The sequence below is a fragment of the Chaetomium globosum genome, genomic scaffold, assembly GCF_000143365.1.
Source record: "Chaetomium globosum CBS 148.51 scaffold_7 genomic scaffold, whole genome shotgun sequence".
In the NCBI taxonomy this organism is placed as follows: Eukaryota; Fungi; Ascomycota; class Sordariomycetes; order Sordariales; family Chaetomiaceae; genus Chaetomium; species Chaetomium globosum.
This window is the reverse complement of record NT_165982.1, coordinates 1,198,556-1,224,052: the sequence shown is the minus strand read 5'-3', so window position 1 is coordinate 1,224,052 and position 25,497 is coordinate 1,198,556. Positions and strand designations below refer to the sequence as shown.

The 25,497-nt window shown below is 56.9% G+C and overlaps 8 protein-coding genes across 8 annotated transcripts in view; 2 read left to right on the top strand and 6 right to left on the bottom strand.

Moving 5' to 3' along the window:
- Positions 1 to 378: 378 nt before the first annotated feature.
- CHGG_09972 (uncharacterized protein) lies at positions 379 to 2,520 on the bottom strand (the record flags this gene model as incomplete). The annotated part of the gene is made up of 1 exon (XM_001227898.1): positions 379 to 2,520. The coding sequence occupies one exon, from the start codon at positions 2,518 to 2,520 to the stop codon at positions 379 to 381; it is 2,142 nt and encodes a 713-aa protein (XP_001227899.1).
- A 695-nt stretch (positions 2,521 to 3,215) lies between these two features.
- CHGG_09971 (uncharacterized protein) lies at positions 3,216 to 7,147 on the bottom strand (the record flags this gene model as incomplete). The annotated part of the gene is made up of 6 exons (XM_001227897.1): positions 3,216 to 3,510; positions 3,588 to 4,434; positions 4,490 to 4,555; positions 4,971 to 5,945; positions 5,999 to 6,872; positions 6,944 to 7,147. The coding sequence occupies 6 exons, from the start codon at positions 7,145 to 7,147 to the stop codon at positions 3,216 to 3,218; spliced, it is 3,261 nt and encodes a 1,086-aa protein (XP_001227898.1).
- A 568-nt stretch (positions 7,148 to 7,715) lies between these two features.
- CHGG_09970 (uncharacterized protein) lies at positions 7,716 to 8,102 on the bottom strand (the record flags this gene model as incomplete). The annotated part of the gene is made up of 1 exon (XM_001227896.1): positions 7,716 to 8,102. One exon carries the CDS (start codon positions 8,100 to 8,102, stop codon positions 7,716 to 7,718), a length of 387 nt encoding a protein of 128 aa, XP_001227897.1.
- A 1,586-nt stretch (positions 8,103 to 9,688) lies between these two features.
- CHGG_09969 (uncharacterized protein) lies at positions 9,689 to 10,249 on the top strand (the record flags this gene model as incomplete). The annotated part of the gene is made up of 2 exons (XM_001227895.1): positions 9,689 to 9,807; positions 9,865 to 10,249. The coding sequence occupies 2 exons, from the start codon at positions 9,689 to 9,691 to the stop codon at positions 10,247 to 10,249; spliced, it is 504 nt and encodes a 167-aa protein (XP_001227896.1).
- Positions 10,250 to 11,149: 900 nt separating this feature from the next.
- On the bottom strand, positions 11,150 to 12,453 carry CHGG_09968 (uncharacterized protein; the record flags this gene model as incomplete). Its single annotated transcript, XM_001227894.1, has 2 exons — positions 11,150 to 11,551; positions 11,671 to 12,453. The coding sequence occupies 2 exons, from the start codon at positions 12,451 to 12,453 to the stop codon at positions 11,150 to 11,152; spliced, it is 1,185 nt and encodes a 394-aa protein (XP_001227895.1).
- A 2,162-nt stretch (positions 12,454 to 14,615) lies between these two features.
- Positions 14,616 to 16,985, top strand: CHGG_09967 (uncharacterized protein; the record flags this gene model as incomplete). The annotated part of the gene is made up of 4 exons (XM_001227893.1): positions 14,616 to 14,840; positions 14,899 to 15,309; positions 15,375 to 15,716; positions 15,774 to 16,985. 4 exons carry the CDS (start codon positions 14,616 to 14,618, stop codon positions 16,983 to 16,985), a joined length of 2,190 nt encoding a protein of 729 aa, XP_001227894.1.
- A 2,613-nt stretch (positions 16,986 to 19,598) lies between these two features.
- On the bottom strand, positions 19,599 to 20,282 carry CHGG_09966 (uncharacterized protein; the record flags this gene model as incomplete). The annotated part of the gene is made up of 1 exon (XM_001227892.1): positions 19,599 to 20,282. The coding sequence occupies one exon, from the start codon at positions 20,280 to 20,282 to the stop codon at positions 19,599 to 19,601; it is 684 nt and encodes a 227-aa protein (XP_001227893.1).
- A 3,255-nt stretch (positions 20,283 to 23,537) lies between these two features.
- Positions 23,538 to 25,497, bottom strand: part of CHGG_09965 (uncharacterized protein) — a gene marked incomplete at both ends in the record, with an annotated part of 7,234 nt that continues 5,274 nt past the window's right edge. The window contains 2 exons of the mRNA XM_001227891.1: positions 23,538 to 23,540; positions 23,707 to 25,456. Coding sequence (XP_001227892.1) covers positions 23,538 to 23,540; positions 23,707 to 25,456 — 1,753 coding nt within the window. The remainder of the gene's footprint in view (positions 23,541 to 23,706; positions 25,457 to 25,497) is intronic.

Sequence of the window (25,497 nt, the reverse complement as noted above, 5' to 3'; positions counted from 1 at the left end):
AAACTACCAAAATATGCCAAGCCCTGTTGGTTTCTCTGGGCTGATCGGGCTGGTACGTTCAGCCGTACACCATGACCACGGAATAGATGAATACAATCCCCAAGACACCAAAACACCCAAAACCCCTGGCCAACGCCCCCTCCGTCTCCCCCGCCCCCATGCGCCGCGCTTCCAGCCATCAACCCCCCTAGGCATCCCCATCTCCCATCCCGCCGTCACCTCCCCCAACCTCTCCCCCATCCACCAACAACCCAGCGACCTCCATCCTCCCCGCACCACCGCCATGCTAACTTAGGGAAACCAACTCCCCATCCCCATCCCCATCCCCATCCCCATCCATATCCACATCCCCCAAACCCACTCCTAGAACTAGAACCCTCATGCCCCCCCTCTCGCACCAGGCCCATCCAAACCGTGCCCGTCCCCCTGCCCATGCCCGTCCCCCTCCCCCTCCCCCGGCATAGACATGGCCATGGCCATGACCATCGGCTCGTCCCCGTCGTCGCCTCCAGCGGCTCCATTCCCATCCAGATCCACGTCCACGTCCCCGTCATCGTCGGCTGGCGACTCGATCAGCATCTCTAGGTCGCGGTCCACTGCCGCCTGCTGATCGCGCTCTTCTTGCTCTTGCTCTTGTGTCTTGCGGTGGCTGCCGCTGCTGTTGTTGCTGCTGCTGCTGGGGTCGTGGGGTGGGTGGTTGGTGAGGGGGTGCGGATGGCCGGGTTTTGGGGGGCCGATGGTTAGGTTGTCTTCTTGTTCTGTTGTTGTGGTGGTGGTGGTGGTGCGGCGGGATGTTGGTGTTAGGTTGTTGCTTTCGTTGTGGTTGCTGCTGTTGTCGTTGTTGTTACGGTTGTTGTTATCTTCGCCATCCTCCTGGCCGTCATCGTCATCGTCGGTGACGGCGGCGTTAATAAGTGCTTGGAAGGTCTCGACGTCGGCGGCATCTGCGTCTAGGTCGGTGTCTGGGTCGTGGTGATGTGCCGAGGTGTGATGAGTTGGGGGCGACGGGGGCGAAAAGGGGTAGTGGTCGTGTGTGTGGTGATGGTGATGGGCGTGGTGGTGCAGGTCGCTTGCTGAGGAGGACTGCGCTATTATCTGCGGGTCGATCGGCTGGTAATCCGAAACGGCATGCGAGTGTGGGTCTGCAGCAAGGCCCCGGAGCGATACCGGGTGGGCGGGTTGTGTGTGGTGATCGGGATGGAGCGGCTGGAGCATCGGGTTGTGGGTGTCCCGGCCGATGGTCCCGTGGCCGGCCATGACATTATCGGTTGGCGGTGGGAGGGGGTGTGGAGGGAGGATTGAGATGGCGCTGGGATCAGCGAACTGAAGGTGGGATGAGAAGGTGAACGGAGAGAGGTGGGTTGGATCAGCCATTGGCGACCGGACCCCAGTGAACTGCATACCAGCCGCTGATCCCGAGGGACCTGGCGAGGCACGCTTACAAGCCGTCGGCGACGGGCTACCAAGGTTGGGGCGCTTTAAGTTGTTGAGAGGGGGGCCCACAATGGGCTGTTGTCCTTGGGAGGACGAGGCCTTGTTCGAGTCTTTGCATTCTGAACAGTTCCTAATTACATCTGAAACGGTTTCCTTGATGCGACTCCAGTGGTACCGTTCGGCAATGGTAGCCGTCGTCTTGTTGATGCCGCCATGGGCCTGGTTGTGCACGCTCCGTGCGATTTCGTACTGACGCTGGGGGTCCGAGATGACCTCCTTGTCCTTGAGCATCAGAACGTCGCCTTCCAGGAGCTTGTAGTGGGTAGCAGCGCTACGCAGCCTGCTTTTCTCGGCTCGGTCAGCGCCGTTGGGATAGCGGCCGTATTTGAGGTAGAACTTGATCTTGTCGAAACGCTCTTCACTCACAAGTTCCTCGTTGCCCGCGCCGCCCGCCGTGTCGCCCAGGTCCCGTCCGTAGATGATGGCGTCCACCAGCCGGTCCGGGTAGCTCTTAAGGTTCCCGGCACCTTTGACGCGGCCGATACGCTTGAAGCCCAGGGCGTCCCAGATCTTGCACGATGCAACATTTGTCTCGTATACGAGGTTGAAGACCGAGTACTTGTACCCGAGTTTCGGCGCCCATTCCAAATAGGTTTCACCCATCAGCCGGCCCACACCCCGGTTACGGGCGGCGTCGGTGACAACGAAACCTGCGTTGCAAATGTGGCTGCTGCGGCCAGGGTAGTTCGGTTTGATGTAGAAGGTGCCGAGACACTCCTTCGACCAGTCCGTGCCCTCGACGACCTCGGCAGCGCTCTCGATGTGGCCGAGGAGCATGACGCCGCCAAATTTTTGGAACCAATATGCGGAGAAGGTGTCGACGGCCATTGGCTCCAGCATCGGGTAGGTATCTCCGCCGTCGATCTCCTTGTTGAATTGGTCACTGAGATAGCGGAGCAGAGATCCGGGGACTTGATGCTGAGAAGCAAACGGGACAACAGTTGCAACAGTTTGGCGATCACGGAGTGTTACATGGCGGGGCAAGATAGGCGGCGGCATGGCCGAACCATCAAGGATAGCCGACATTCTCGAAGCCCTGAGGAATGAATCTAATCCACTCACGACCAAGAGGCAAAATGCACAGCGATGTCGCCTGGGAAAGGACAGGGCGAAGAGACCCGAGCGGTCCCTGCATCACCGCATTAGCTACGACACCAACACGACCGACCAATGGTACCCGGGCCTGGGGCTGCATCGCGGCCAAAGATAAGAGAGGCCGTACCTCGATTTGGGTGTGTAAGTGGGCAGCAAGCGTTTCTGCCAATCTCAAACCCCCGAGTAAAATGGAAGCTCCGTCGGCTCCTGCACCCGGACTTGCCGCCTGTTGTCGAATCCGGTGCCTGTGATTCAGGTACCCGTTTGGGATCTGAGCACCTCGTGCCCAGGCACACCAATCAGAACGATTCTAGCCGGGCGTGGTGTGAGGGTCGGGTGCAGTGACGTGACAGGAAGGCGATGCTGTGCTGAAATGTTCGTGGTGATGATTTGTGCTCGGCGGGAGAGGAAATGCGCAGGATTTAGAGGGGCTCGTCGCCTGCTGAGTCAGCCATCTGCGCACGGGCAAGGGGGACGGACCTCAAAAGGGAGGAAAGATGAGAGAAGCTGGAAGCCACGTTCGAGTCAATGCCCAGGTGGAATTGCAAAGAAGACGCAACGGGGCAAGGCAAAAGACAGCAGTATTTTACAACAGTAATTCTATGGCTATATGTTACAATACCCCCTCACTGCGGTGGTCTTGGGATTGGACCATCGTTCAACGCTCGCAACAGCTCATCATCGCTCATGAAGTCTTCCTCCGTTGCCGGCTTGTCGTCCAAGATCCCCTCTTTCCTGGCTTTAATAATCTGCCGAAGCTCTTCTTCTGCCTTGGCCAAGGCATCCTTTTCCATAAAAGTCTCGACATCGCGAGGAGACCTCCAGCTAATGACCCCGTCATCGGCGTCCGCCAGCCTTCGCTGCTGCCCACGCTCACCCGCTCTGCCGAGGACACCCGCAAGAAGGGTGACGGATCGTAGACTACAACTCAAAAGATTAGTTACCGCCACAACGTAAACCTCACCCTCCGCCCCCCCAAAGAGCAATCAACCACTAACCTGTCATCGTTGGCCGGGATCTGGTACGTCACCCACGTCGGGTCGGCGTCGGTGTCGATGAGGCCGATCGTGGGGATGTTGGCCACGCCGCACTCGTGCAGCAGCGGGTAGTTCTCGAGCGGGTTGAGACACACGACCAAGTCGGGCACGACGGGGCGGCGGTCCCGCAGGTGGGTCTCAAACCCGTCCAGCACCTTGTCCTGCCCGTCCACGATCTTGAGCTCGCCGCTCGCCAGGATGATGTCGCGGTTCGTGATCGCCCCGGGCGTCCACTTCTGGAACAGGTGATAGCCCTGGGCCAGCTCCGCCGCGCGCACCACCACCGGCATGTGCTCCTTGCGCGTGCCTACGAACAGGATCAGGCCGCCGTAGTAGGCGACTTCCTCGACCACGCGGGCGGCGCGGCGAAGGTGGGTGGCCGTGGTCTCGAGGCTGATGATGTGGATGCCCGCGCGCTGGCCGTAGATGTACCGTTGGTTGGCGGGATTCCACTGGGAGATATGGTGGCCCATGTGCACTTGGGCGGCCATAAGCATTTCAAGCGTCGCGTCTCGCGGCGGATCCTCTAGCATCTGGTCCGGGTGGTAGCGTGACTCGACACGCGAGCCGATACCCCGCGTGTGCTCCCGTTGGTGCATGTAGTCGGTGTAGTTTTCGGGGATGCGTGCCAGCTCAGCCTGCCGCGCGGCGGCCTGAGCTGCGGCAAAGGCATGTGTCGCCGTCGTAGGTGCGCTCGCGGTTGTGGTGGGTTCGGCAACTGTTGTCGGCGCCGTTGTCGATCGTGTCGCCGAGGAGGAGATCGTTCGGAGGCATGATCGGGAGACAGGTGCCGCCAACGCCTGGCGGCCTGGGCATGGTCAATTGACGCGCATAGTTATTACCGACAGAGTCATGTTACTTACCGTGCCGTACCCCAAAATTCCTGAGAATCATCCTGGAAATGCTGGCTTTCAACGCATTGCTGAGCGCTGTATTCGATCAGCCGAGCAACTTTTCTCGGTGTTGCTGGCGAATGGTGGCCCGTGCGACAGACCCCGGCATTCGATCCGGGCCCGCTCTGTTGATTGACTCCACCAAGGCCTGGAGGAGTGAGGGGCTTTGAAAAAGAGCAGAACGAGAACCCCTTGGTGGCGATGAAAGTCGGCGCACGCAGCTCAAAACTCAATTGCAGACAATACAAAAGTGTGGTGGATGATACGATGTATTGAATCAACAGCTAGTTCACGAAGGCTAAAAAGCAGTCTACAACAAGCCTACCTTCTAAAGGAAGCAAATTGGGCGATGTAATGGTTCCCAAAGCCTGGCGCGACCGACCCCATCATCCCCCTTCATCTCTCCCCAGCCCCTCAGTCGCGGGTTATCGCTCTCCAATGGCTCATCTACTCGACAACCTCGAAACGGTAAACACTCCCGCAATCACCACCGCCAACATCGCAATAGCCCCAGGAAGAAGCAGCTCGTTGGGGACGCCCGCGACGAGCTGCTCAGCAATTTGCTGCGGCGGCGCCGTGCGTGTGCGCCCATGCCTGCCGCGGCGAGCAGGCACGTCCTCGTCCTCGGATTCGTCACTGTCCTCTTCCTCATCCTCAATGGTCTTCCTCCGCTCGCGATGGGTAGACGACGCCGGCGGGGTGGCCAGCACCGTGGACTCCGGCGCGGGCACCCGCGCTGAGGGAACGGGGGGCTCCGAGGGATCGTGCACAAATAGGTCTACCTTGTCGCGGTGGCCCCGCCGCGCGAGGAGGATCGCTTCGAGCAGGTCCTCGTCTGTCGTAATGGAAACCGAGTCGCCCTCATTGTCGAGGTAGCTGAGGGCATAGCCACCGGACAGCGTGTTGTCCTCGACGACAGGGGCACCGCCAATGGCGTCAACCTCAGCGCCGAGCTTAGAGGTAACGTTGGCGACGAATTCGGCCATGCCGTGTGCGGCCGTCACCTGCAGACGGTGAACGCGGCCGCTGGGGGCCTTGAATTTGAAGGGGAAGGGGACCTCGCTTGGCGGAAGCTCTGGTGTGTGGATGCCCACGGCGCTGTGGTGCGGCGAGTCGGCGCCGACGTGGCTTGCCGAGTCGCCCGGCGCAACGCTATCGCTCACAAGGCGGTCGCTACGGCCCATGTCGGGAGACATCAGGGACCGGGGCCCAGGGTTTGTGTGGTGAAGCGACCCGTCGCCGGAAACCATCGACTCTGTTTCGTGGTCGAGGGAAAGCCAGAACTTGTTCCATGCAGGCCCCTCGTTGTCGCCCGTGCCCATCGTGTTGATTTGCTCTAGTGTGGCGTACGTGAGCTTCAGGACGTCGACCATGCCGACAATTTCCCCGCCGTCGTTCATGACGGGCAGGTTGAGATAGTGGCCATCTGTGTTTTGTTGTTAGACCGATGCCTAGCCACACCTGAGGGTCCATACGTACCATGCATCTTGCGTAGGGCAGCTTGGATGCTCATGTCCATGGGAGCAAAGTCGGGATGGGGCGTCATGACACGGACAACGCTACATGTCGCAGGGTCGAGACCTGGGGCAATCACTCGCAAGACAACGTCCTTGCTGGTGAAAATACCTGTGATCGCGCCCTGGTCTGTGACCAAAATCGCCGTGGTATGGTTCTCCTTCATCATCTGAGCCGCTTCCTTGACGGACGTCCGAACGCTCACCGTCGTCGGCGGGGTGCCGTTAAGCACCGATTCCAGGGTGGGGCCAGACATCTTCGAGCGGAGAGCCTCCACATACTGGATGATCTGCTGCGGCTGGCTAGTGCCGAGTTCGGACTGGACGCCTTCCAGGGCGTCGTACAACCGCCTCGAAGAGGAATAGGCGCGCTCCAGCTTCTCCATCGCATCGTAGAAACATTTGGTGATATCGAGCACACCCGAAATATCCTGGTTCTCGTCCATGACTGGCAGATGGCGGAAGCCCTTGCGGACCATGAGGTCCAGCGCATCGGTGGCGCTGGTGTCGGTCCGAGCGCACAGCGGGTTCTTGGTCATGATTTCGGCGATGGTAACATTGTTCGGCTTCAGCCCCGCCCCCACCACGCGGAAGGCGAGATCCTTGGCTGTGAAAATGCCGGCAATCCGGTCGTCATCGTCGGTTACTAGCACGCAGTCTTCACGCTTGGCAGCCATAAGCTGGGCGGCTTCGGCGACGGTAGTTTGGGGTTTGATCTGGAGCGCCTGACTTGGCTTGAGGGCGAGGACGGTTCCGGGGGGCGCCTTGCGGGATTGCCGGGCGCGGCCAGTCAGGTGCTTCTTCTTGGAGAGGTCATTCTCCAACTTGCGGCGGATGGCCTATGAAGTGAATTTAGTACGAGTGGTTCGAGACAGGAGGAGGTGTGGAGGGGTAATGGGAACGAACATACCTCATCTCTCTTGGTCTGCTTTTGCCGGCTCGTGCTGAGCGAAGAGCCGCCAACCTCACTGGCTGCCGCCGGCGGGGTTTCGAGAACGGGCCTGGGGATTGCCGAGGATGGACCTGCCGGGCTGTTGTTGTTGGCAAAGGGGACAGCACCGCGGCCCTGGTTGCGGCTCGGGGTGCCTCGGAGGGTCCCCGGGTTGACTGACATTATGGCGGTGGTGCTGGGGGGCCTTTGCGGTAATTTGTGGGTAGTGTAGGAATAATCTTTTTTGCGTCTCGATCAACTGTCGGTCAGTCGTGGAAAGCTGCAAGCCACCGCCAATGAGACGGTGGATCAGATGATGGGCTGGAACTTTCCGCGGCAATGGAAAAACATCCATCAATTCCCCCCTCCTCTTGGCTGCCGACAACGCACGGGCCACAGCCATCAGTTCCATTCCAGCATCAATTGGACCTGTGCAGCCCGACATGATCGATCCACTCTGCCATTCTTTGCATCTGGTTTCTTGATGAGGATGTCTATTTGAACAGTAATCAAAGTCTATTCGGACCGTAGCCCCTTAATAAATTGCACACCGCCTACTAATTGCAGCGCCAGCCCCACGAACAGCACACCGCCTACCCCGCCAAGTCGCAGTCGCCTACCAACGTCGTCGTCGGCGCCGCGCCACGGCAGTCAGTCAATTCAATTTCCAACGCGGCAACGGAGCCAATTCAACCGACTCTGCAATAAAACCCGCGAGTGTGCTTTTTTCGGATTTGTGATTATCTAAGACTTAAGCAAGCGACTCCTCTGTCACCTGCGCGGCCAGTCTTCCAGACTGGCGGGCACCTGTCGCCCGAGCTCTGGCGGGTTTAGCCACCCTGCCACCGCGTGAACCTGCGCCTCTACGCTGCGATCCTCCACGCTGTGAGCCCCTGGCACCTCCACGTGGTGTAGAACTTGTAGCTCCGCCTCGCCGGGAGCTGGCACCACGACCTCGACCTCCACAAGCTCCGCGAGACGCAGCCACGGCCATTTCAAGGCCGTTTATTGTCTTGCGAGGCTGCTCAGCGTTGGCATGATCTGCAGCATCCTCGGTAGCAAGGTCGACACCGTCCCACTGGGGACGGTCGGCGTGGATTGACGGCGTCAGCACAGACTCGCGCGGCGCGGTCAACATGTGTAGGAGCTCAATTGAACTGGTAACTTACTGCAAGATGGCGAGAAACGCTGTTCCCGCTGTTTTTTTGCGATTGCCCAAGTCGACGTAATTGAGCTGCAGCACGCAGTTGAATTGGCGGCGGCAGAAAGTGATGGCGGCAGAAAGTGATGGCGGGGCTGGCGGGGTGGCAGAATAGTTGGGCGGAGTACGGGGGTTAGGGTTATTTATGAGTGCGTGTGTGGGGTTATGGTCCGAATAGACTTTGATTACTGTTCAAATAGACATCCTCTTCTTGATTGTTTTTTTCAGTCCCCCCACGCAACAAAACAGTGAGGCCGGCGAGGAACTTCATATTCCCCTCCATATTTTTACCGGCGTTCCCTGTCATACCGATATTCCCTTCTGAGCGCAATCGATAAGACCGTATGGAAGAGGGACTCTGCATCGCGCTTGCGCCGAATCGCGGGGCTAAAAATGACCCCTCCACAGAAACAACATGTCGGCCTCGGATCATCAAATTTGTGTTGTCGTCAGCCTTGCATCAATACGAGTTTTCGGCGTGCCTGCGGGATTTGATACCCTAACACATCTGAGAGAACAGAGGAGTGAAATATCATGACGTTTGACAAACACGATGGGGAAATAACCTCAAAATTGCCAGACACACCAAATTACGTTCCCCTCGTCTATGACACTACCTCGTTACAGTCAAGTCTGCAGCCATCCGGTTTCTGCAAGCGCTGCCTTGTGATGATCTTATGTTCCGTGCAACGACCGATAACGCGGAACTTGCCTTTGCGGACGATTCGTCGAGTTCCTGCATTGAGCGCGAAACAGGAAACTGGGGGAGGCCCTGCGCCAATCGCTGGCAGGAACATTACAGCGGCATATTGCTTGGCTCGGGTTTGTGTGCCGGCGATTCCACCCAGCAGAATCATGGCCCTCAGTTGGCTGACATGGTTGGCAAATGTCCCTTGACACGCTAGGCTTGTTGGAACCCCTGGCCGCCAGTGGGCCCTTGGATCCTACGTCACCCGCCTGAATTTGCGACCCGGGAGGTTTATATTATTTCATTCCCCTGTTTGCCGTCTCACAATCTCCATGCCAACTTCAATCGGTTTTACACGAGAAAAATCGAATTACCCAACCAGGGCGACAGTGCGGACTCGATCGACAGGGCGGGGTCCGAAGCGCGCAAGAACAATAAACCAGTATTGCGTTTGCATGCCAACTCGAAACGTCACCCATTCCTCCGACCAGCGCGCGACAACACGGACTTCAATCGCCCACTCCTCCCCGCGATCGACCAGGTTATTGCGATCGTCAATTGGCGGAAACCGCGACAATTTGGGCCAAGTCACCGTTCCAGTCAACACAGATCCGCCTTGAGGCGACAAGAGGGAAACAGAGCGAAGGTCAGAAGGGGCAGTTGGGCAGGCCCAATCCCGACACAAGAAGGCAACCTCAAATACAGAAAGAAACCCGTTCGCACGTTTGTTTATCAGGGGAACAACGACGGTATGGCGGGGTCAACGGAACCACGGGCGGGGAACATCGCTCCAGCGGTCGACTCGTTTGCGACTACCGTCAAACGTGTCGTCGACATGCTGATCCGACGCGAGGGAGAGGAGAAGGACTGCCACCCACAGCCGGACATCGACCTCTGCAAGAAGCCATGGGTTTCATCTAACAAAGTCACATGGATTATTGTTGGCGTTGTGGTGTAAGCCTACACTGCCCCACATCGCGTTTGTCGATCCGGACCACTGACGCATCGCAGGGGTTTGTTAGTCGTGGCCACGAGTTTGGTGGTGCTATACTTCCACTTCAGGCGGAGGAAGCGGGAGAAGAGCGAGGACGTGGAAGACCGACACTACAGGGCGGACTACGGGCTTGATGAGCTGCCGGTGGCAGGGAAACCACGGCCGGACCAGGATATGAGGTCGCCGGACCGATCACCCAGCGGCTTCGGCAGGCGGTCCCGCGACCCGCTGCAGGTCGGCTCTGAGCCCAAATATCCGCCACCCGGGCAGCTTAACGGCCATCTGAGCGCCTTTGACGATGGCGCCTCGTCGAGGTCCGGCAATGGCTCGTCATACCCGCCGAGCGTCAACCCGGCGTGGCCAAAGCGGGAGAGCAGCCAGCTAAAACCACAAGACAATTGAGCCCTCACAAGACCCCAAGATGATCAAGGGGCGCAAGCGATGACGAGATGGGGATGAGTTACGAATATATCCGTGTACGATATCGGAACCTGGGTGGGTGGTGGGCTGTATTTATGTCGGAGTTGGTTGTGAGTGTACATGGAACGGCTAGAGCTAACGAGACTCGCCATGTTTGGTCTTGCGTATCGATCGGCGAACGAGGGCAAGCCCACGTTTGGGTTTTCACATCACAAGTGCTGTTCGGCTCATGACGTGTTCACTCGAGTGGCAAATTCTTCGGGGTTTCTAACATCCTTCCATCGCCGGCCCTGTGGCCCTGCAGGGCTCAACGGTCAACTGGACCTGTCCTAGATTAACCCCTGGAATCATGCCACCATTCAATCCACACCACCACTGTTATGACAAGTTGCTCAAGGAATGATGTCACAGATGACCGGGGCAAACTATCTATCCAAGGACAAAATAAATCTAGGAACTACCTATTAGATTGTGTACACCTTGGTCCCTATCATACTGAGCGAGAACAATAATGGTTGGAATCCAAGCCGGAAGAACGAGGCAAGGTTGTAGGTCTGGCACCCCAAACTTAGCTCGTTGCCCCCCGTCGGGTACTCCCGTCGCTAACAGCTCCTCGTGCCATAATATGTAATTGTGAGATGACCTGGTGGCAATATCCATTTTCCTGAGTCGTTTCAGACGAGACCTCAGACACTAGTGAACCGGTACCAATGAGCATCCTGCAATCCGGCCTATCATAGGACTTGATTAGACCAGAGCGAATCCCCGGGGCCAAGCAGCATATAATCCCCTGTAATACTGTGTCGGTTATCCGTTAGGGCGGGCCATACCCTTCCCTCCCCCCCCCTACCATCAACAAAAGAAAAGTAAAAAATACTAACACTAGCCACACTCGTCATACTCCCCAAGACAAAGCGAATCCAAGCTCAACCGCCTCCCCAAGCCCATCCGCAGACCCATCCCCCCATCCACCCTCATCTCCCACGTCCTCCTCACCGCAGCCCAATACACCCCACCATTCACCACGCCCTTCGCATGTGCGCAGTGCTCAGTCCTCTTGAACCTGACCATCAAGCTCCCCACCCCGGCGGCGCCACCGCCCTCCGCCCCGACCCCCTCCACGTCTGCACCAGCACCATCACCCACACCACCCCCCGTAGTACCAGTCGACTGGAACCCACTCCCCGCCCTCCCACTCCCACCCTCACCCCCCCTCGTCAAGCCACACCTTGCGCTCTCCACCCCATGGCGATGCACATCCGCCCACGCGACCACTTCATCCTCCTCCCCAAACAAATTACGTCCTCACCACCCCCCCGCTCCCCCAAATCCCACAACGCCCCATCATTCAACGCCGCCCTGGTCGTCGCAATCAGATCATTGCGCCCATAGCGCCCGCGCACCCGCAGGCCCGCCCACATGAAACCCACCACCCCCGCGGACGCGGCGGGCGCCAGCACGCGCCCGACGAGGGTGTTGGGCGCGGCGCCGCCGGGCAGGGCGCGCGCGAAGGCGGTGGTGGCGCGCGTGTAGGAGGCCGTGCCGGGCGTGGAGTCCAGGAGGAGGGCTTGTACGGGGATGCGGGGGGGTGGTGGGGGGTGGGTGTGGGTGTGGTGTTGTTGGTAGGCGCGCGCGAGGAGCACGGCTTTGTGCGCGCCGCCTTCGGAGAAGGCGTGCAGGAGGAGGGAGGGGAAGCGGGGTTTGGTTGTTGTTGGTGGTGGTGGTGGTGGTGGGGAGTAGGTGTCGTAGGACTGTAGAGAGGTGGAATCTGTTTGGTATGGCGCGGTCTCGACGGGTTCGCGTGAGAGAATGTAGTCGACGGCGGGGGCGAGGGCTTGGAGTTTGTGATTTGTGGAGTGAATCACTAAGTCGGAGATGACGGTGGTGATGACGAGAATGGGCACGCCGGGGTAGAGCGTGTTGTAGGCTTCCGTGTACTTGGCGACGTGCTTGGACGCCGCTCCCGTCCATGAGGTGATGATGATCAGGTCCGGCGGAGCAATGTCACGGCTTCGGCTGCTGAGTTTGGCGGCAGGACCTGGAGGGAGAAAGAACGAGGAGTCTGAGTATAGGAACCCATGATTGATACTGTGACCGCCTATGCCTCGGGCTGCATCTTGCACAAAGATTGATGGCGCAAGGCAGGCGAAGCCCGGGAGCGAGAAGCCAGAGGTATGTTTTCCCATGGTCGTTACTCGTTAACACCAAGCAACACCTGTGTAGAGCGAATCATAGCCAACAAAGTAGGCTTCCCACTGCATCGAGACCATCCCGAGTCGTATTTGAATTATCCGTCCCGGTCCGCCCTCCATGGTTTCAGCTGTCCAAGCTGATCCACTGGGGGCATAAGATAGGCCAAGCTTGGGTCAACCTGCAACTTGTCTCCCGAACCGACAACCAACACTCCAGGATCCAACTAACCACTATTCCGAATCCGTCTATTATTATCCCGCCCACACCTTCATTTTTTGCCCGACGGCGCCGGAGTGGTCCCCCGGCTGCAAGGAATGAGACCTCGACCGGCGTTTGGCCCAGCCAACAGCTAGCTGGCCAGCTGTGGAGGACTCGAGGCTACATCAGACGGCCCTGTGGCTGTGCGGCGTATGTACGGCGAATGTTGCAGTGAGTACATGTAGGGGGGTCAAAACGTCGGCACTGCCCAATGGCGCCGTGGTTATCACATGCAGTTGGGGAACACTGTTGTGGGGTGGATTGATTGCCCGAAAGGGAACCTTGTCCGGGGTATTCGTCCGCTGAGCACCGCTTGGCGCGGGTGCGACGTGACCAGGGCTGCGACCTCGCCTGTGAGTGGTGAATGGTGAATGGTGAATGGGGGCCGTGAAAAATGCTGATCGAACGGGTGTGCACTGAATCGAGGACCTAACTATGACGTCTTCGAAGATGATTTGAGCTACCTGGCAGTATCCTGAACATTGAAGTCGAAGGTAAACCTAGCAATGACGGTCTGAAAAGATTCGGAATTTTGGTGCAAGGGATTGGTCACCCCAGTAGCAGGCCAAGACTTTGGGGGTCCCACAACCAACACGCGCGAATGGAACCGGTGTCCGAGTCCTCGACCTGTAGAATTACAGATACATCCTGTGGCATCCATCCGTTCCATCGTGCCACAGGCACCTTATCTTAACGTCACCGCTACCGCGCTGTGTTTCTAGGGTAATTACCTCGATAATTCACCGTTGGACATTATGGGAGGCGGTCATTTCCGATGTCTGGAAGCCCGGAACGGCGCTTACCTGAGATCTGGTGGGTTTACGAAGGAGCGAGTACCGAGTACAGATTACCGTCAGCCCTAAAACGGACTAACGGAAAGATGAGTCCTGAACTGGGTAACAATCAAAAGAAAAGAAATACAGCCACTGCAACGCAACAGGGGGCACAGTTGAGCGCCTAGTAAGTTCCGAATGTTAAATCCAAATTCTTCCAATTCTCACCATACAGCCGGGGCTCAGCTGAGTGGGGAGAAACTTGTTTCGAACACAGGCCCTGCAGCAAAGCTGTCGCAGGCTCGCAGCCCAAACGGACCTGGTCTCTTCGATACCCCCCCCCTTCTGGTGGCTGTGCCTCGGGAGTTGGCACCGCAGCCCGAGATCGCCTGCCACACACACGATAAGCGCGTGAGGTAGCATCGCCGAGACCACTGCCGCCGGGATGGCTTGCCAAGGGTGGGAGACGGGAAGTTGTCTTGCAGCAGCTTCCTCCAGTCGCCTTGCATTCACATCCAGTAAGGGAGGGTGGTTACAGGGTGGTCGCTGTCGGGCAACCAACATGACCCGGTAAGGTGTGACGCACCTTTCTCCATTCCCCCATTGCCAAACCACCTCTTCCGGGATCTTGCTCCTCTTTGAGACTTCGCTTTCTTTTTTTCCGGGCTGAGCTTGGCTGCATACGCTCATACCTTGAGCGCCCAACAGTCCTTTGGCCCTTGGGGGCCACTGGCCCACCTATTGTCATCACATACGCAGAACCGCGCCGGAAATAGACCCACAGCCCTGTCACTGGGAGTCCAGGACGGCGCTGCCATCGGGCAGCCCATGACTAGGCTGTGGGTCGACAGGGCCTCTCTCTGTTGGACCGAGTAGGGAACCGTCGAAACATGGAGGTGAAAAGGCGACTGGCACCCAGAGATCGGCGATGTAGTTGTTGTGGTGATGTTCACACCAAGACCACCCTTCCCCCCAGCCATGTCCTAGGTTGACCATTACTCGCTCCGTTCTAGTCGTCGTCTTCTCCTTCCGTTGCTGTATTTAGGGACATCACCCCTCAGCTCTACCATCTCACCTTTTCTCCCCCATCCTCACGCTTGTCGTGAGGTTTCTCAGTCGAGGAAATGGCTCATTTCTACCAAGGTTCCAGTAGGTCTACGGAAGCCGTAGGATACCCCGTCATGGTTGAAACAAGGGAATCGAGCCTGGACGATGCTCGCTTGGAGAAGGGCGTGCTCGCCGAGGCGGAGTGGAAGCCGGGCAGAAAGGAGTACGCCGTCATAATTACTCTCTCCGTCGTCTCGCTCATGGTGGCTCTGGATGCCACCATTTTGGTCTCCGTCTTGCCGGTGAGTGGCCATCTGCCTACCAAGAGTTCAACAACAGAATTTCAACTGATCAGCCCAGACATTGGCCGTCGAACTTGGAGGCACCGCAACAGATGCGTTCTGGGCCGGGACATCCTACCTTCTGACATCAGCCGTCTGTCAACCCTTCATCGCTGCCTTGTCCGACATTTTTGGGCGGAAAGAGATGCTCATCATGTCCATCTTCTTGTTTACGCTGGGCACCCTTCTGTGTGCACCCATAGCCAAAACCTTCGCTGTCTTCTTCGTCGGCCGGTCCGTCCAGGGCATCGGTGGCGGCGGTATCATCACCCTGAGCCAAGTTATCTTTGCCGATATTGTTCCCCTCCGCCAGCGGCCCAAGTACTTTGGGTTGGTCCAAATTTCATGGGCATTGGGAAGCGTGCTCGGACCGTTGATTGGTGGTTTATTCGTTGAACACGCCACTTGGGCTTGGTGTTTCTACATCAATGTGCGCATACATGTACCTCTTATTGCTTTCTCATGCCGCACTCCCGACTGACCACGCTCTTACAGTTCCCCTTCTGCTTCCTAGGCTTCATTCTCGTCCCGATTTTTGTCAAGCTCACCACCGCCAAGACGTCCCTGGCTTCAAAGATCGCCCGTGTTGACTGGCTCGGTGGCTTTCTCTTTATCGGCGGCTTGACCAGTTTCCTCATTGGCATCTCATGGGGCGGTGTTCAGTATGCGTGGGGGAGTGCCCAGACCATCGCACCCATCGTGGTTGGTATCGTCACCGTCGTCATCGCCATCGTTTGGGAAATCTATGGAGCCCGAGAACCATTTATACGCCAATCCCTCTTTAGTTCCGGCTCGGCCCTCGCTGCATACATTGGCACTTTTTTCCAAGGGTTTATTGTACGTTTACCTTGCAATGCCGTGCCCTTTCATCGACTGACAGTGCTCCTTCCGCAGCTTTTCTGTGCGCTCTACTACATTCCCTTTTATTTCACCGCAGTCAAGTTCGAGTCTCCAGTACGGGCCGGCTTAGATATATTCCCGGCGACTTGCGTTTTACTTCCTACCAGTATTGTCGTTTCACGAGTTACGGCTCGGATCGGCCGCTACCGGTGGGCGATCTGGGCTGGATGGGTGATCACAGCCATTGGTTGTGGTCTCCTTGTTCTACTCGACACTGACACGCCGACGGCTGCGTGGGCTGCTATTCTTGTCGTGTTTGGAGTCGGCCACGGCATGCTCCTCACCAGCCTCAGCATCGGGATTCAGGCAATAAGCGCTGTTGAGGATGCCGGTCGTGCTGCGGCTATGTATGCCTTCACGCGTGCCCTCGGCATGTCGATCGGTGTGGCCGTTGGCGGGTCTGTGTTCCAGAACGTCATGATCAACAAGCTGGCCGAGCTGGGTCTACCCGAGAGCATCGCGCACAACTCCGAGGCGTATGTCGAAGTGATGTCTCACATGGATCCACAAGACCCCGTCCGCATTTCTTCGTTGCAGGCCTGTAGGTTGTTGACCTCCCCACGCAAGGCGACGATTGGAGCACTGACACATTCAGATATTACGGGCTTTCGTGGAGTCTTCTGGACCATTACTGCGACTGCCATCGCTTCCTTCTTCATCAGCTTGGCGGTCAAGAAGTTCAGCATGGACAAAGGTCTCCAGTCCCACTTCACGCTTGCGGGAGGGCGAGGAGCCAATGCGCCTCTGATGGCTGCCTCTTCTTCGACCATGGCGTCTTCCGAGAGCCACTTGCCTCGCTGTCCCGCCAACAGACCCTTCCATTTCGACAACCGCGCAGAGTCGGCCTTTGGGCCCGAGAGCACATACTCAACCGCCAACAACTCGCAATTTTCACAGACGGCCTGGCAAGCACACGACGGCACGACCAATGACAGCGAGTCTGCTGTGGCCTACTACATCCAACCCGGCGGCAGGATCGTATCCGTAAGCATACAGCCCGACAACCGGCCCAGCTCTGGGAACCGGTCAATGAGTGAGCTGGAAAGGCAGCCCTTCGGCACAGCACCCACTGGCGGGGATCGCAGCTACGCCATGAGCTCACAACCGCTACTTCAGGGAGGGAGGGAGGGGAGTCAGTTGGGGTATTATCCGGCGGAATATGAGGCCGATATTACGAGCATGCCAAGGGCATATACCACGACGTAAAGGTGGTGCGTGTTACAAAAGGGTGGGAAGGAATATTGTATGTTGGGGAACGTTGTACACAAGGGGGGATACAGCATTGTTTCGGGGGCTTGGCGGTTGCATAAAAGGACAAAAGACTTGGGTGTATTATTAACGAGGTACCTACTAAGTGGGAATATCAGAATGATGGATCATAGCAAAACAGGTACTTGACTCGTTTCTTGACCTAACCACGTGTTCTACCTTTGAGACCGTACCTTTACTGTTTCCTCCCCTGCTTTCGAGATCTAGAGAAGGTACTTCGATTTGCTGCAAAGTTGTTGCCGATGAGCTTCTTGGCATTGATAAGTGTACAATTGTGCGAATCCCGCTGCGGAATGGCGGCATGAGCTGAGAGCGGAGAGGGTTGTGTTGCAGCCCAGAGAGGAGGGTTGCACGCGGCACGCCAGCCACATACAAATACAACAACACTGCAGCTCACCTGCCAACACTACTGGAGCTGTTAAGTAGAGTGGTCGCAGGTGCTTCACTAAAAATAGGGTAGCCTCGTTGGTCCTTATCTGCATGCATTCGATCGACCTTGGCCAACATCCAGCTTTAAGCTTCACATGACCGAGCCAGCTATAACCAAACCCTGATCTCGACGGCTTGCACCAACGCGGCACCCAGGACTAGCACCAGCACTACACGTAGGAAGCCCACACACACCGAGCACACCGGGTGCGGCCGGTAGGCCCGGTATATACCCTGTTTGTGCCATAGACGCCCCCCTAAGCATACCTACTACCCTGCCCAACGTTTGGGCCAAGTGCCGCGCTCTTTGGGATGTCAATGCCGTATGAATGAGGAGATGGCTCAGCAAACAAGTAAACTCCCGCCGCGAATCCTACGGTTCCGGGTTTCAAACGCCTACGCGCTTGGCCTTCTGATCACAGGGCCGCGCGGTTCAAGGAACCGCGTCAAAGAGTCACTTCTACAAGTGTGGAAAAGAAAAGTAACAATTGCCTGCCCGGTCCTTATTTCAAGAAAGACTCGTCCCCGCCCTAAATACAACGGCGCCCCCCCAACAAACAACGGAAAATCAGAAAATCCTGGCTCACTGGCCCTCTGGTCACACGGCCCAGAGGTCGACACCCCAGTTCAATAGAAGGAAAATGAAGAGAGATTTAAAACGAATCACACATCTCGTGAGAAGCCGATAAAAAGAACCCGTCCCGAAAGACATCCGATGCACATCATCCGTCCTTGAGAAGCGAAGCACAGAGGTCCTATTTCCGATGGCAGCCAGAGAACGGGTTGGCCGTTGCAAGTAATCCAGGACAGATCTCGTTCCAGGCCATAACCATGTCTCACTAGGTTGTCTGGCTTGATTGAAATTTCAGGGAGCGTTGTTGTTGTCATCTGAATACGGCCAATGTTGGTAAGTAAGTAACGGTGGTCGGTTCGGTCAAACGATATATCGTATATCGGGGAACCGACATCGATCCTCTGCACGCAGTGCCCCGACACGGCGTCCCAGATCATAATGGTCCCATCGTCCGATCCAGATGCGAGCCACTGGCCATCAGGCGAGAACGCGGTCGAGAGAACCTCGTCACGATGGCCTTCCAACGTTAGCACGCATCGCCCGGACGCAGTATCCCAGATTTCCGCGGTTTTGTTGTCTAATGCGACCCGCTCGCCATCAGGCGAGAACCCAACCGACCAAACGCAGCTGCTGCTTGCAAACGTCTGTATACAGTGCCTTGATACGGCATCCCAGATCTTAATCGTCCTATCGTACGGACCAGATACAACTTGCTGGCCGTTAGGTGAGAACGCAACTGAATTAACGAAGTCGTTGTGGCCTTCCAAGGCTTGTATACAGCGCCCCGATGTAGTGTCCCAGATCTTGATAGTCTTGTCGCTCGAACCAGATACAACCTGCTGGCCGTTAGGCGAGAATGCAACAGATTCAACTGTATTGTTGTGGCCTAACCCTTCTTCTACTAGATTTCCCAGCGAGGCTTATGCCGTTCCACTGGGCCGCGGGACAGGGTACCTAGGTAGGCTGGAACGCTGCAGAATGAAGCAATGGGAGTTTTAAGCGTTAAAAGACAACTGGCCACGGTATTGAGCACGGGCGATTAGTCCGTCCTTCGATTAGTTTACTTATTAGTTACAATCTAAGTCTAGGAGGTTCGTGTAATCGAAGGCATAATTAATTGCCAATAATGTTTTACTACTACTTAGGTTATGGTGAGGTACCCACAATCGTACATGTATCCTTAAAGATAGCAGGGGCTAGGTTTGAAGTCATGCTATGACAGCAACTCGTGGATACATGGGCTGAGAGAGTGACAGTTTTGCCAATCCATTAACACACTACGTAGGTACCTTAGGTACCCTACCTTTAGACTGTAAGTTCCATTGCTCCGAAAAGACTTGTGTATTGCGCTAAACCTGGAAGTTAAAAGCTAAAAGCAAACGCAGAACGCAGCAAAACAAAAAGAAAACAACATATTGAAAGAAGCCAAAGACAGGAAGAGCCAAAAAGGCCTCCCGAAAGAACGCCATCCCCTCTTTATAGTAAACACCAAAACACCCATCAGCCAGTCACTCACCACTGCTCAAGAACCCCTACAACCCCCGTGCTCAGAGCATGGCAACAGCATACGCAACCGCAGCCGCCAACGCCGCGCCAGCAACCCTCGCAACCATCCCAGGCCCAGCAGCACCACCCGCGGCGCCACTATCCTTCCCCTCCGCCGGAGACCCGTTCCCGCCCCCAGCCACAACCCCAGCCTTCTCCCCCTTAATCCTCCACATCTCATCCTCCACAGCCCCAGCCCTCTCCGCATACACCTTAAGCGTGGCATTCCTCTCCTCCACACTCTTCCCCTCAATCGCCCCACAAATCTCCACCATCCTCCCCTCCTCATACCCCTCCGGCCGGCAGTCGAAACTCGCAAACCCGGCATTCCGCCCGGCCTTCTTCGCCAGATAGTCCGGCGCAAAACACCTCTGCACGCCATTCTCCCACGCCTGACCCGGGTCGGCGGCCGTGCCGTTGCCGTCGTCCTTTTGGCACAGACAGTCCACGAGCTCGACCTCGATTCTGTCGTCGCCGCCGTCTCCGAACGAGCATTTTTTCGCGCTGAGGTCGAAGAGCGCCGTCTGCGCGCACGCGACCATGCAATCGGACAACTCGCGTACCATGGCGTCGGCGTTGCCGAAGGCGCCTTTGATCTTGTCGGTGATGCCGCGGGGGGTGGTGGTGGTGGCGGTGGCGGTGGCGGCGGTGAGGAGGGGGAGGGCGAGGTGGAGAGTGAGCTGCATTGTGAAGGTTTTGGGGAAATGTGAAAGTGGGAAATGGAATGAGGTAAATAAGGAGGAGTTGTTGGTGGTGGTTTTGTTGGTGTTGTGTTGGTGGTGTGCTAGGTAGACAGTGTTAGTGGTGCTGACTCGTCTGATGAAGATGATGAGATGAGAAACAAGATCCGTCGTGATGAGCGGGCCGTCTTATAGAACTTTAGATCTTCCGATCTGGGGGCCGTTCTCCCCTTACCTTAAAATGAAACATCGTCTGCCAAATTTTGGCGACCCGGTTGTGGTTTTGTCATTCCGGCCGGCGGTGGCCGGACAAGTACCTAACCGGACCTGAATTCTGTCACAAGGGAAGAAAAGGGCCCTCCGGTTGAGGTCGGAATGGGGCCGCCATCGGGTTGCATCAATTGGACTGAGTCGAAACTTCAGCTCGCCCATAATGTATGTATACCTAGGTAATGATGGGGGCGGGCATCGGCGTCTCCGGGGGACGGGGCCGGGGACAGTGGGCCAGGGTGGCCAACAGCGGCCGGTCGGGGCGCGGTTGCCGGCCGGGATGGAGCCTTGTCTCGCCCGAGTTTCGGGGGGCCACATTCTAGGGATTTAGCCAACCAGCGTGCAGACACGCCTTGAGGTTGCAGAGAAAAGGGCAAGTGGGTCTCTGTGTTTCGGGATTCTCGAGGTACCGATATCTAGGGCGAGGGTTAAGATTTCGAGAGGAAAGGGGTCGAGGAGGCGAAGGAATGGATGTCTGGCGCCATGACTCGACGTGGGGCAAACCATATCACCATTGTACTTGTATCTCCTGGCTTTGAGGCGGACACATGGTATCTGACATTGAGCTATACTAACAAGCTGGTTGCTACCTGGCAACACCCTCGCCAGATATGCGTCCTTTCTTCCCGCCAACAGATGGTCTAAGCAAACCCCGCTGTGAACCTCCCACAGGCCTGTTCAGGAAAGGCCTCGATCCAATTCTTGACCGAGACTTAGTACCTGGGCAGAAACACGAACTCGGAAACTACCGCTTGCACTAGTTTGTGATGCAGACACCCGTGGTTGGTTTCTGCCCACCATCCTGTGACTAACACCCGCCCTGTAGGTCACTTCCGAGGGTTGCTTGCTAGATCAGTGCCTGACAGTTATCGAGTTGGAAATATCCCAAACCCGGTGAGCCAGATACAGTACTCCAACAATGAAATCGACGATACAACATGGATCGGCACGCCGGTCGATCAAAAGAACTAACGGCTAGTCGTGCTGCTTGCACTGCCGCCATTCGTCTTCCGGGTCGGTTTGGAGACGGCAGGGAGGTAATGAACGTTGTTCAGAGGTTCGAGGTGCGCAACATAAGGGAGCTTACAATACATCTTGCCTCCGCGATGCTTGCACTCAAGATTCTGGCAGATGTGCCCGTGATAACAACTCTCCAATCTGCATCCGCCACGTCGTGGGCATGGCTGGGACCGGGCGAGCGACAATAAGGCCGGCAGGACCTCTGGGTCGAGAGGCTCGTGATCGTATTCACAGCGATCGCCGGTGTCGCAGACCCCTTGCAAGTGGAAGCTGTTGCATACCCGCCGCTTGTCGACGCGGGCCTTTAGGCGGTTCATGACATCGGCGCTGATGGACAGCAGGTACGGATCGAGACGGTAGTTGTTCTCGTTTACCATGACGTGACCTTCGGGAATCCTAAATGCCCTGGGCAGGGTGGCTAGTTGCGAAGCCAGGGATGTTGTGTTATTTACCGTGCTGACCGGGTTGGTGGGCGAAGGCGCATCCGCGTACTGCACAGGGTTTCTCGTGTCGTTCGATGGGCCGTCATGCAGCATCTTGCAGGACTTGCCGGATCTGCACCTTCCAATCGAGTAAAATACGCACGGAGCCTTGGATATGTCGTTAATGGTCGGGCTCGCCAACGCCTTGATAGGTGACACTGGCTGCGGGTGGTCCTGTGATGGTGGTGGGTTTGCCAGCCGTGCCTATACTACCGTTAGGGCGATATGCGGCAAACCCGTCAAGGGGGGAATGCCGGAAGGAGACACGGAACTCTTCAATACCCATGCCCAGCTTCGTAAACTCGTTGTGAAAGCGGACCCCAGGGGTATTGATGAGGGTAAACTTGGAGCTATTCCCCGTAAAAGGTGTAAGCTCAGAGATGTAGCCGACGTCGTGGCAGGCAGCAAAGTAGATGTGCTTGCACTGGCTATTATCGGCGTAGAGGCGGAGCATCGCTCGCAGCTTAAAGTCGGCGTTCTCCTTCAGCTGGCCGGCGTCGATGAACTCGCTGAGGCCGTAGGACCTGTTGAAGCCGGCGATGAATGGGGCCAGAGACCGGCTATCGGCACCGACCACACCGGTTTTAGACAGGGCTTTCGATAACCCAAACACGTTGGCGTAAATTCGCACCATGACTTGACAATGTTCGAGTCCCTTCCGCCTCAGACTGGCCTTGACTTCGTCATTCAGTGCTTGGGCGGCAGGTCCGCCACCCTCTGCACGTTGAGACAGGAAAGTATCGTGGAAGACATAGCCATCACCATCGACCAAAACTAGCACAAATGGGTTGCGCTCTTGGTCCTTGGCCATCTGCTTGTATTTTTCTCGAGTCTCACGCTCTTCCTCATAGTCGCTCTTTAGACGCTTGTAGTCATCGATCAGAACCGAATACTGGTCTAGAAGCTTGGATAACGCGTCGCTCCTCTTGTAATCGGCAAGCTGGGCCGCAGCCTGTTCAATTTCCTGGTCGTTGAGCATCGCGGGGTATGTTGAATGTGCTGTTTATTGAACATTAGTTCACTGTTTCGTTCCACCCTGCAGTAAATAGTCGACTTACACAACCGATAGTGAATGGCAATACGTGGGTTGGGTCGCAGGCGCCACTGCCCATCCGTGGGGAATTATTTACCAAGGTCATCAGTGGCATAACAAAAGCGCATTGGAACGCGTGCCTGTCATGGCAGGTTGGGAGCAAACGCCGTGCGAACGCTGTGGGCAGGCAGTGAAGCGGTGACGAGAGGCAGGAATTTCATGCTCCACAGCCATCTTTCATGATCCGATTGGTGACGAAACTGGAATGACACCCATCATTCCAGTGGAGCGAACTGGTGGGGTTCTGCACATCTCACGCACGGAGAGAAAGAAGTGAAGGTCTTCACAGGGGTCAGAGAGCATGAAGGGGTGGGAGAGGAAAGGGAAAGGAAATGAGTGTGCCACTGAGACAGACAAAGCCAAACATGTATTCTTACCCAACGCCAGTTCCCACATCTACTGACACACATATACAGTACATACCATACTGTGTAACCCCCTTTCCCCTAACCCATCACAAGCCCCCCAAAACACCATCCACCACACCCCCCAACATCCTCAAGCCATAAAACCTCGCCACATTCTTATACACCCCCAACCTCCGCATCACCTCCCCCCGATTAACACTCTCCTTCCACTCCCCACTACACGTACAGTGCTCCATAAACTCATTGACGCGCAGCGCCCCACAGCGCGCACACTTCAAATCCTGCGTGGACCACTGGACCACAAGACCCTGCACATCCCCCAACAACCGTTCCTCCACCTCATTGCGATCATACTCCTGCTCGCAGTACCCACACCGCCAGCTCCAGGCCCCCTCGTCAGCGGCACCACCAGCCCCCGTTTCTCCCGTGACGGAAGCCGGCAGCAGGTCCTCGTCGCGGCACAGGTCGAGGTCGCGCGCCATGGTGCAGCTGTCGCAGCTCAGCTGGGCGAGGCGCAGCGACTCGGACGGGTTCTGGAAGGTGCCCTCGCGCGAGAACTCGCGCACCTCGAAGAGTGTGAGCAGTTCCTTGCGCAGGAGGCGCGCTTCGAGCGTGATGTTTTTGTCGAGGGAGAGGACCTGCATGAGGGATTTGACGAGCTCGAGGATGGGGTTGGCGGAGGCGGTGGGTTTGTTGTTGTTCTTCTTGTGAGTGCTGCCGCTGGTGGTGGTGGATTGGGGGGTGAGCTGGGCGAGGTGGGAGCCCGGGAGGGAGGGGAAGGTGTAATCCGCTGCTAGCTCGGGGTGGAGGAGCTCGCGCTTTTGGGTGGCAATAAGGGAGGTGATTTCCTTTTTGAGGGGTTTTTCAAAAGCGTTGCCGAGGATGATCTGGTTGGGAGCGTCTTCAGCAAGGCCGGCGTTATTACGGATGGGAAGCTGTGTAAGGCGCGGGGTGGCGGTAGGGTCGCTCCCTGTTGGTGGCCGCTTGATGCTGTGCATGAGCTCGATGAATTCGACGACCCAGTCGCGGAAAGTGGGTTGAAGCCGGATGGGCAGGAAGGTCGCCATCTGCCAGTGCATGATCATTTGGAGGTCTTGTTCGTCTTGTTCGACCACCTCCTGGCACGCCTTGCCGCCGTAGTTGAACTCGTCATACCAGACGAGGTAGTCCCAGTACTCCTTGATCTCGAGGTCTATGAAGTGGAACAGGGGCTTGCCCTTGATGCTCTTCAGGATGTACTGCGCGTAGGCGTAGGCATTGCCGACTTCCGACTTGGTGGTCTGCAAGAGTAGCCGATTAGGGCTCGCGTAAATGACCTGTGAACCGACTCGGCGGAAATCTGCCATGAGCTGGAGAAGGGCCTTCCGGCTCATCATCTGCACATAATAGTGCAGGGCGCGGTCGTAGAGACACGACGCCGGGGACTCCACCCAGCGAACCAGGTGTTGCACCATGACATCGGCCATTGTCGAGCCCTTACAAGCTTCAGCCCACCATGACTTGACCATCTCTCGGAGGACTTGCACTCCGGCGTTAGCAAACGCATTGTCTGCAAATAAGGCCTCGTTGCCATCTGCGCCGCCGTCGCCGCTAGGGTTGAATGAGATGGCGTCGGCTCCCTCAAGCTCATTGATGAGAGACGACGTTAGGATGGTGTTGATGGCTAGGTTGCGAACTTCAAGGTCGATACAGACAGACGCGAATGTACCGGGATTGTTGACGGATGGCATCTGGACCTGGTCGAGAGGGCCAGCCACATCGTCCTTTTCGTACCCAGCATGGTCGGGCCGCGGACTGTCAGACCACCACAACACGACGTTGTTGGCTTGCAAACGCCGGGCGTAAGCGACATCGATCAAGAACCGAGGATCGTCGCGCTCCAGGTTGCACAAGGGAACCTCGCCATACTTGGCTAAAGCGGTCAGATGGTTGATCCAGGAGCCAAGGCTGAGATAGTGGTTGACTAGACGCCGAGCAACAACAGTGAA